The sequence below is a fragment of the Coenobita brevimanus genome, chromosome 87, assembly GCF_032717465.1.
Source record: "Coenobita brevimanus isolate Jiangsu-jjx chromosome 87, ASM3271746v2, whole genome shotgun sequence".
In the NCBI taxonomy this organism is placed as follows: Eukaryota; Metazoa; Arthropoda; class Malacostraca; order Decapoda; family Coenobitidae; genus Coenobita; species Coenobita brevimanus.
Genome location: NC_137040.1, coordinates 11,410,497 through 11,421,801, shown reverse-complemented (window position 1 = coordinate 11,421,801; position 11,305 = coordinate 11,410,497). Strand labels below are relative to the sequence as shown.

Genomic DNA, 11,305 nt, shown 5'->3' with positions numbered 1-11,305 from the left:
CTGCCTTCCTTCCCTACCTTCCTTCCCTCCATCCCTTCCTCACCCCAACCTTCCTCCCCTCCATCCTTTCCTCACCCCAACCTCCCTTCCCTCCATCCCTTCCTCACTCCTACCTTCCATCCCTCCATCACCCCTACCTTCCTTCCCTCCATCCCTTCCTCATCCCTACCTTCCTTCCCTCCAACCCTTCCTCACCCCGACCTTCCTTCCCTCCATCTCTTCCTTACCCCTACCTTCCTTCCCTCCATCTCTCTCTCATTCCTACCTTCCCTCCAACCCTTCCTCACCCCGACCTTCCTTCCCTCCATCTCTTCCTCACTCCTACCTGCCTTCCCTCCATCCCTTCCTTCCCTCCATCCCTTCCTCACCCCAACCTTCCTTCCCTCCATCCCTTCCTCACCGCTACCCTCCTTCCCTCCATCCCTTCCTCACCCCGACCTTCCTTCCCTTCATCCCTCCCTTCCCTCCGTCACCTCAACCTTCGTCCCATCCTTCCCTCCCTTACCCCTGTTTCTCTCCCTTCTTCCTTCTGTCTCCCCTACCTTCCTCCCTCCATCCCTCCCTCACTCCTATTTTCCTCCCCTCCGTAGTGATCGTAGTTGTGGTGATAGTGGTGGTAGGTTTGGTGGTGGTAACGGTGGTAGTTGTGGTGGTGATAGTTGTGGTGGCGATAATGACGGTGGTTGTGTTAATGATAATGGTAGTAGTTGTGGTGGTGATATTGGTGGTAGTTGTGGTGGTGATTATGGTGGTAGTTGTGGTGGTGATTATGGTGGTAGTTGTGGTGGTGACAGTGGTAGTAGTTGTGGTGGTGGTGATAATGGTGGTAGTTGTGGTGGTTGATAATAGTGGTGGTAGTTGTGGTGGTGGTGATAATGGTGGTAGTTGTGGTGGTGATAATAGTGGTGGTAGTTGTGGTGGTGGTGATAATGGTGGTACTTGTGGTGGTGATAATGGTGGTATTTGTAGTGGTGATGGTCTCTGTCTATCTGTCTGTTGCCAGACGCCACAGTCCCATAAGGGGTGGCCATTGACTTCGAGTTATTTGTTTTACAGGGAGGGGCGCTAACCCTCCACCAACCCACTTGTTGACAAGTAGGATTTGATTGTATGGTTATCACCCAGCGTTGTAAATGGTTTCTTGGCTTACAGGAAACCATTTGGCTTGTCACTCAATGTAAAGCCACCAGTAAATGAAAGAAAAGCAATAAGAGGTGACAGGAAAGATGGGAGAAATAGGAAGAGAGGAGGGCAGGCACAGAAAAAGAAAAAAATGATAAAGGCTAAGGAAGAAGTAAATGTAGGCAGTTGTAGTAATGTGTGTGGCGGTCTTAGTGATATTGGTGGTATGATGATGTTGACAGTGATGGTGGTAGTTGTGGTGGTGATGATATGGGTAGTTGTGGTAGTTATAGTGGTGGAAGTTGTGATATTTATAATGATAACGGTAGCAGAGATGATTCCGGTCCTAGTTCTTGTGGTAGAGATGATGGTAGTTGTGGTATGGTTAGTGATGATAGTGGTAATGATGATTCGTGGTTGTGGTTAGGGAATACGTAGGATCTAATGCAAGTTTAGGAAGTAGTTGGAGTAGTGCTAGAGGTGCAGTGATGTTGGTTGTGTGTGTGTGTGTGTGTGTGTGTGTGTGTGTGTGTGTGTGTGTGTGTGTGTGTGGTGGGAGTGAGATGATTGGTGGTGGTGATAGTGATGGCAGAGACTAATTCCGGAGACTATTACAGGTTGGTAAGTAGCGGACGTAGTGGTAGTGATAGAGATGCAGTGATTTTGTGTGTGTGTGTGTGTGTGTGTGTGTGTGTGTGTGTGTGTGTGTGTGTGCGCGGGGGAGGGTGACGGTGGAGGTGATAGTGAAGGTGGTGGTGGTGGATGGAAGGAGGAGAGGAGGTGGAGGAGGGGCATAAGGAGGCAGTGAGCGGCCTTCACCTGTCTCAGTGTCTCTCAAGCCACAAGCGGGAGGGGACGTCCGTTCACGCTCTCCTCTCGCGACTTCTTATTCCCCTTTGCTTACAACTTCACTCACTCACCTTCCCACTAGACCCAGCACAGACTTACATAAACCACCCCGTCATTCTTTCCTCCGCGAAGCAAACTTTTGACTTAGCTGAACGTTTGTGAGTACGAGAAGCGAGATAAGATATTGTGGTGCGGTAGTAGCAAGTAAACAAGGTGATTGGTGAATCTGTGGAGGGGGTCAAGTGAGGGATGCCGCGGGTGTCTGATAGCTACGACATGAGCAGGGAAACGGTGAGTACGAATGCTGTTTCTGTGATAACGAGAGATAAGAGTTTTGCATAGCTTGGAGGAAGATCAAATTATGTTTGGTTTGTGGTATATTCGTAGTACTTTTGTATTTTGAAAAGTCAGAATTATTTCAAGTTGCTTGGGGAAGCTAAAATTATGTCTCGTTTGTCATTTCCTCGCCAGTTAATTCTTATTTGCACATCAGGAAAACAGGTGTGTTATTAAGGAGGCTGGAAATTCTGGATGCTGGTACGTTTGCTGTGATAGGTTAGTCATGTTTTCACCGGTGATTATTGGTTGCCGCACATCATGAACAAAATTTAGTTGTTACTATTGAAAGGAAACGAAGTGTACTTTGCACACAGTCAGTGACTGATAAGTAAATAAGCTCGGCAGGGAGGGGGTTTGAGCTGTGTACGTATTTGTACATTCTTATTTGCACATGAGAAATATTTTGCAGTTAAAAGGATATCGTTTATAATATTTTGCTCTTTATAAGGTATCGTGTGTAATATTTTGTAGTTTATAAGGTATCGTGTGTAATATTTTGTAGTTAATAAAGGATGGTTTGTGACAGAAGTGAACGTGGTAGTAGTCGGCGAGGGTTTGGGGTGCAGCATTTATCGTCCCTAGAACTCGTTTTTCCTTTTTTCCCCTGCTGAGCCACGGAGCGGGTGTGGTGTGGTAGGGTTGGAGATGTGGAGATTGGTGGTGGTTGTGGTAGAAATGATGGTGGAAGTGAAATAGTAGTGGCAGTTGTGGTAGGATACAGAGATTGTAGGAGTGGTGCATGAGGAAGGATGAAACTGTTGGTCTGATTTATGTGGTGGTGGTGGCAACATGTGAGTGTGGTGAGAATGTTGTTTAGGTTGTGGATGTGGTGAGGTTGTTGTGGGTGGTAGGTGCTAGTAATTTGGTGTGGGTTTTGGTGATGGATACACTGTTGTGGTGGAAGTCGTGGCAAGTGTGATGAGAATACATAAGTTGCAAGTGAAATATGGTGAAAGTGCTGTGATGGTCGTAGTTTTGGTGAGAATTTTTGAGGCTGGAGGTGTAGTGAGGATGTAGAAAATGTTGGTGCGGTACTCCTAGTTGATAAGAATAGTAGGAATGTTGTTGAGATTGTAGTTACAGAGTGGAAATTTTGAGGAATGCTGGTGCATGTGCTGGGTGGTGGTTACAGATGAGTTGTGGTAGGAATGCCAGTAGACAGTGTTCGTGGAAGTCCTAAGGTAGGTGGTTGTCGTGGTTTTGGTTGGGATGTTGCTGAAGATGTAGGTGAGGTTAAGATGATAGGGGTGGTAGGGAAGGGTAGGTGTATCAAGGATTGGTTAGATTTGGGGAGAAGCATAGGTGATGGACTCGGCTGGAATCGTGTTGAGCTGACAAGACAAGTTTGGTTGGGGTTGACCAGTCATGTTGCGAGACTTTGGGTTGGTGGGACTTGTGCGTTTGGTTAAGGTGGGCATGGGAGAATGTGACTGAGTTGGTAGGACCATGATGGGGCTGGCAGGGATGATTTTTTTTTTTTCTTTTTTTTTTTTTTTTCCCGTCCCGTTTGGTCGGGACGTCTTGGTTAGTTAGGGGAGGGAGTTTTAAGTTGGATAAAAGCTTCTTGACAGCAAGGATTAAAATATAAACATAATGTATTTGTTGGGATATACAAAGACAGTTTTTAACCCCGTGATCACCAAGGGTCTCTCGCGCTGGACAAAATTACTAAGTGGTAGAAAGATAAGCAAATGCATTCGCAATGAAGGAGTTAAAGGTTAAAAAAAGTTGGTGTAAGGATTGTTGGGATGTTGGTGGTTGGCTCACGTCCCTGCCTGTGCATCGTATAAAAACAACCGTATTTGCTGCTGTTGCAAGAATCCATATTGGTTTGCCTTGTTAGCTTAGGACTGGTTTTCATGAAATTCATAACCATTTTTCGCGGTAAACGGTCTCTGTAGCCGTGATTAATTATGAGAAGTAATTTTGTTTGATACCACTTTATTCACTCTAGTTTGGGTGTGAAATCCATGGTGAATGTACAAGTGAAGACAAAAGCATAAACGAGCAATCTTATATACAGTCTAAACTCACCAGAGTTTTTGAATATGGTGCCGGTACCAGGAACTTGGTGGCGAAAGCTGGAAAACGATAGTGGATGCGGAAATTTGTAGTTGAATACAAAAAGTGAAAGTGGATACAGAAAATACAGATGGATATTTAAATTGGTTGTATTGGCCGGTGAGATATGTCAGTGTGTGCAGAAAAATGTAGGCCATGTGGTGAATGTTGAAGGTTTAGATGGATTAAAAAAAAAATACCAAAAAAAGTAGGTCGATGTCGACATATGAAGAATATTGTAGATAATGGACGAAGAAATGTGGAGGTAGTAGCTGCAGAGAAAATATGTGGATGTAGAAAGCTGGGGTGGAGGTTGAAGAAAGTTGCTTGTAGAAGGGGTAGGGATATAAAAAATTAAGCAATATATTTGTACAGGAGGATGAAGAAAATGTGAATGGTGGATGTAAAAAAAAATGATAGTGGATGCACAAAGGTATCAGTGATGAATGAGAATTAATGTATGAAAAAAATAATGTAGATAGAAAAACAAATCAATAAAAATTCGTAGATTCATAATATTTTAATGTATACGGAAAAAAGTAGGTTGTGGATGTAGGAAACTGGAGGTGGTGGCTAGAGGTGGATGTGTGTGGTGGGTGGAGAGGTGGATGGAGGGTCTCGCTAGCCGGACTTTCACTGGTGAGAATGTGTTGATATGCATGCGATGGATTGAGACCACTGGCACCACTTTCCATTTTTACCGCAGTGTCAACTCCGTGGAACACTGACTGGCTGCATTTTGTGTCTTGATAGCAGTGACGTGACGTGTTCAGAGGGAAAAAGTGTACCAGCTTTCGATCATTACTGTCCATCCATCTATCCATTACCCAGTCTTATGTTGCCCCGTGAGGAGCGTAGGAACCCGAGGCTAGGCAAGTTGGTCTTGACAGTTAAGATGCGAGTGGCCAGCCTCACTTATCCCTGAGTGGCATTGCGTGAACAGTAAACCCCAACCACCCCTTGGATAAACCTACACAGGCTTAATCCCACTAGAGCGCCTTAAATACCCTCTAAACCACCAGGCGCCATAATTTGGTTATATGGTTACCACCCAGCGAAGTAAATGGTTTCCTGTTGTACAGGAAACTATTTGGCTTGTCACTCCGTGTAGAGTCACCCATGGGCAGAAGGAAGAGGAAGGAATGAAGGAAAGGAAGAGAGGAAAGGGCAAACACCCAAAGCAGCACTACATCGAGTGAGTGGATGGTGAGCGCCCCACCTAACATATACAGTATTATTATTATTATTATTATTATTATTATTATTATTATTGTTGTTGTTGTTATTATTATTAATTGGGAAGATGCAACATTTTTGGACTACTTATATCCCCTTGTTCGAGTAACACCTAAGTCGGGTCGAAACTGATGTACTTTCCTAAGGAACAGCATTTCCAATTGTGTCCTTAATTTTTCCGTTTACCCTTTCGTTTGGATGATATTTTGAAGGGAAGATTTAACCTCTTCGCCTTCTGTGGACGCATTATTTTCATCAAGCTACCACAAGACGGACTTGTCTAGCTGAGGGAAACAGGGGTTGGAACCTATCCCTACTAACCTATGGACTGCCAGACCTAAGCTGAATAAAATGGTGTGAAGTGAGCCTGAGTGAAATAACCAAATGTGTCAATGTTAGCGGAAGGGTTAAGCACGATGACGTGTGTTTCATTCAGCTCCTTCATGACGATAAAGTCTGTATTTGTTTTCTCTTGCTGCCGCCAGACAATTTTGTTCCGCATAATAGAAAGTTTTCAGAATGGAGGGATTAGATACAGACTTCGGTAGGCTGGTCACTCCTAAAGTGAATAAAATCATCTGGTCGTGGCAGAAATAAACAAAATAGCATTTCCGGTCTGAAAATGGTAATCACGCAACCGCCAGACGATTTCATTCAACGATTTTATTCAACTCTTGTATGAAGGGGTTTGCTTAAAGCTATATCTAACCTTCGAATAGTGTCCCTGAAGATGGGTGAAATTGTCTGGAAAATAACGAGAACGTCGCTGTATTCAATGGGTCACAAAATTTTTTGTTGTTCCCTTCTGTCCTTAAACTTCCTCTTTTCTTCATCCTTTTATTTACTTTCCCTTTTTCATTTTCCTTATTCTCTGTTTGCCCTTTTTTCTCTCCCACTATCAGTTTTTTACTTCTATTTTCTTAGAGATTTTTATCATCCGTTATCTCTGCCTCTTTCCTTTCTTAACTCAGTTACCTTCTATCACTCTTCGCTTTTTTTGTCTTCTTTTTCTTGCCCTCTCCCGTTCCTCTCCCATTTTTTTATTGTTCTGAGTGATTTTCGTTTAAAACCCATATATATATATATATATATATATATATATATATATATATGAGTTTGGGGGGGAGGGATGTAACAGTTTCGATCTGAGTTGGACTCTTTTTAGGTACAAATCTTTCTTCTTTTCTTCATATACTCATCCCTCTCATTTTTTTTCTTCTCTTCCATTTCTTCCGTACTTTTACTTTCGTTATTGTTAAATTTTCATTGTTCACCGTTTTCCCACTCCACAGAGTGGGCAAGGCTCAACATTTCTCCAGGTTGGAGGAGGAGGAGAAGGGGGGAGGGGTATGGTTCTAAGAGAACACGTTACCAGGCAGTCAGGAGTGCCTAGCAAAACGAAAGTTTGCGTAGTGGTAGACCTCTACCACCAAAACCAGCTTTTACGCAGGGTGGTATCGCCCAGGGCCACCCTCCAAGAGGGCGGCCTCCCAGAGTAATGGTCAGTGCAGGCAAACACGATCATAGTTTTTTTTTTTTTTTTTTTTCCCTTTTTACCCAGGAAACGGAATTGTACAAAGTGGTAGACTTCTACCCAGACCAGTTTTTTAGACAAGAAAAGACTCCCCCGCCTCCCCACGAGGAAGGTACGGCCTTGGGGGAAGTACTTTTTTTTTTTCCAGAAACATGAAAGTTCGCACAGTGGTAAACCTCAACCCTGGCCAAATTTTAGGAAAGATGAGACCCCCATGGGCCAACCCTCCACGGAGAGTACCGCAGTGACCCTCACGAGTCCCGGGCAAGGCCGGTAGTACGACCATGGTTTATATATATATATATATATATATATATATATATATATATATATATATATATATAATCTCGAAACATGAAATTTTTGCATAATGGTACACCTCCGCCAGGCTAGGGTTTATTAGGCAGAGGGGCCTCCGTGGACGGCGGTCCCCGGGGTTTTCCTGCTGTGGAGTAAGACTGCACAGTTTTGCTGTGCTTGTTTCTTTTAGTCATGACCGTTCTGTCGTATCCTCCAAGTTTTCATTCTCTCTTTCGTTTTCTCATTCTTATTTCTGTTTTTTGTTCTTCCTCTTTTTTATTCTTTCATTTTTTCTTATTCTCCCTCTTCTGTGTACAGTATGCATTGCTTACATTTTTCCTGTATTGTCTCATTCCCTTTGTTTTAATGTTGTTTATTATTTTCCCTTTTATTTTCCTATTTTTGCCATTATTCCTCAGTTTATTCCTTATTCTCTGTATTTTTTTCTTGTTCACTCTTTTCTGTTCTCTCCTTAATTTCTGTTCTGCCTCATCCATTATTACTCATTACTTCCCATTCCCCCCTCTCCCACTATCTTAACCCCTCCCTCCACCCCTTCCTTTTGAGATCGTCCCCCTTCTCCCTTCCCATTCCCATTGTCCCTCCCTTTGCCCCCTTTCCTTGTCATCTCTCCCTCTCCTCCTTTACCTCCACCACTACCTCATTCTCCCTTCGTTTTCTCCCCTTTTTCTGTTCTCTTCCGTCCATCCACCCCTACCCCCTGCCCCGTCCATCCACCCCTGCCTTCTGCCCCCGTCCATCCACCCCTGCCTTCTGCCCCCGTCCATCCACCTCTACCCCCAGCCCCGTCCATCCGCCCCTACCCCCTGCCCCGTCCATCCACCCCTGCCTTCTGCCCCCGTCCATCCACCCCTACCCCCAGCCCCGTCCATCCACCCTTATCTTCTGCCCCCGTCCATCCACCCCTACCCTCTGCCGCCGTCCATCCACCCCTACCCTCTGCCCTCTACCATCCACCCCTACGCTCTGCCCCTTCTCTCCACTCGTATTCTCAACTCCCTTTCTTCCACTCCTATCCCATGTCCACCGTCTGTCCATTCCTGCCCTCTTCCCCATGCCTTTTCTCTTGTGCGTCATCTCCGGTCTACACCCAGGTCACGTTCCCCTTCCCTAACGAGTCACGCTTTGCTGAGCCGTGGAATTGTGCTTGTTCAGTTATCCGGACCAAACGCGGCCTCAAATTACCGATCTCAAAACACACACCATAGCAATGTTATTTCCTCAACTGACACTGGGATTTACGTCAGTGCATAAATTACGAAAGCTGTAACCCCAGCTCGCGTTTTCATTCCTGTCTGTCTGTTCCCTGAATCTAGGTTCGAAATTAGTCCATGGAGGAATATTGAAGTTGGCGCTGATATGTCTTTTCAAATCATAGCATTATGTTCGCACTCTGGCAGATCAAACCGAAGACATATACAGATTGACAGAACACCAACACTGTCATTTCAGTGCCTCTGCTTTCATATGCACTGCTCTCTCTCTACAGATACCCTTTGTCGATTCCTACTTTGGCAGCATGGGAAGGGGTATTTCAGGCGATCTTTTGTTACGGAGACAGACACAAAACTTTCCGTACATTTACTGTGATACGCAGAGAAATTAAATGAAGAAGATTTACTGTTTTGTTTTGTTGCAACCCCCATCAAATAGAGGATGTCTGTTATGGCTTATTGTTGCTACTATCAGACATTATTTTTTTTTAGCTTATATGTAGGTTTTCAAATGAAATGAGGTAGATTTAGCTTGAACTTACTCCATCACTACTTGGGTGCTCTCCTAACCTGAAGAAAATCGTCTGGAGGAAACAAAAACAAACTAAAATATTGTCATGGCACGGCATTGAGATGTTAACTACTTGACAATTAAGAAACATTTGCCGTAATTAAGAATCTATCCTTGCAGCCAGTTGTCATATTGGAGACAATGCACAGTTTATCCTAATTACAGTTCGGCCCCTTTGTCAGCCACACCACAACGTCAGCAGTGCGTTGACGTCTCGTAGTTACCTCAGCCAACGCAGTTGGAGGAAGTTATGTATTCACTTGTGTTTGTCTGTTTGTTTGTTTGTGTGTCCACACGGTATCTCCAAAAGTTCTCAATGAATTTCAGTGAAATTTTGTGGAAGGGTGGGCCATGGGCCAAGAAAGAATTGATTAAACTTTGGGACGGATCCAGATCCGGATCAGAATCTTGCAACGGCATTGGCGGAGGTATGCGCTCTGTGAGTGCTTTCTATTATCTTCCTGTTTTCAGACGATTTAATTAAGCTTATATAGACTTTTTGAACTGGGTGGATTAGATATACTGGTAATTCTCATAAAACTATACCGTACTTTACTAGAGATTCTTCTAAGCGGAACAAAATAGTCTGGTAACAGGGGGTGCTGGAGAGGGACTCTTCATGGTGGCACCGATTGACCCGGTTATACAAACATCCTAAAGCTCTTTCATATGCCCCGAAAGCAGGATGGTGGACTGCAGGAGATGGGTAGCTTCTTCCTGTAGTCCACCGGGTTCACGTGCAGATGAACCTGAATCCAAAACAACGACAATACTAACATACCAAAAAAAAGTCACCATACTGAAAGAGTTAACAGGCGGGCTAAAAGTGACACTCAGTATGCATCCTTGTGAGCCACCAAGCATGAAGGAGACGCTGTTAAGGTTGTGCTGCTGATTTTTACTCTCGGTGTGCCATATGCCTTACTTTCACGGAGACATAAGTATGTAATTGCGAAGGCCGTTATTAACCCCTTTAGTACGGTAACAACTTTCTCTCCGGACTCTTTTATTTAAATTACGAAGGACGTCTGTTTGTGGCGAGGTTAATGAAATCTCGAACTTGAATGGTTTATTATAATTAACCCCTCCAGTTGGAAAGGTCGTCCATGAATTAAGCCAGCCAACTAGACATTGCATGAATAAAAAAAAAAAAAAATGCGTAGTGAGAAGATTAATATTTATAGGCAGGAGACCCATAGCACGAATAAAACAAATATTGCTCGTAATGAAGGGGTTCATCTGAGACCCGTGGAATAGTAGTTAGGTACCGTAATTATCATCGGTTACTTTTTATTTCTCGCGTGTTACAGTTTTCCTATGCATTACGTTATTTATATATAATGGATCAAAATCGAATGGATTGATCGTATGAAAATACATAAAGACCCGAATATTTATCCAGACACAGCGTCAGAGTTAATGTCACAACTATTTTAACTACCTCACGCCCATGCACTCCAGCCACCACCCACCTGCGAGCGAGAGTACACACCCAGTTATCTTATTCTTTTTGCCTTAATCATACCATCAGTGATAAGAGATAATAATATAACACTTCAGCAGTGATAACTGCAGACAATATATCCACGTTTGTAAAGATAACCGTCTCATATTTGGTAAATTCTTGGTATTTTATTCCAGCTGATGCCAGACGGTTTTATTAGGCTGAAGGTCAGTATAGGAACCTGAAAGTATTAGTCCTGATAGCTTTAACCATCTCATGACTGGGACAACTCTAGATTTTATTCAGGTTAACGTTAGAACATTTTATTTAGCTGAGTCATAAGGGCCTGGGAGTGTTACATCACTGATAAAGATAATAACATGACGCTTGGACAATGATAACTCGAGAGATTATTTTCATGTTTCTAATGACAACTTAAGACGGTTATCTGACGTATACTACGGTGATTATATAATATGCTGAGCTATCCAGTGCCGGTACACTAAATATCACTGTGATTTATCTAGCGTGCAAGGCAATATTCCAACGTATCCAACATAAATACACCGCTATGAATTTTCTGTCCTTTTCTCATAACTGAACTACCTTAATTG

General features: G+C 43.6%; 1 protein-coding gene across 1 annotated transcript in view; it reads left to right on the top strand.

The window, feature by feature from the left end:
- Nucleotides 1–1,968: 1,968 nt before the first annotated feature.
- Nucleotides 1,969–11,305, top strand: part of LOC145411048 (venom dipeptidyl peptidase 4-like) — a 291,505-nt gene continuing 282,168 nt past the window's right edge. Inside the window, exon 1 of the mRNA XM_080281110.1 lies at nucleotides 1,969–2,262. Within this exon, the coding sequence (XP_080137236.1) occupies nucleotides 2,221–2,262 (42 nt within the window). The 5' untranslated portion in view covers nucleotides 1,969–2,220. The remainder of the gene's footprint in view (nucleotides 2,263–11,305) is intronic.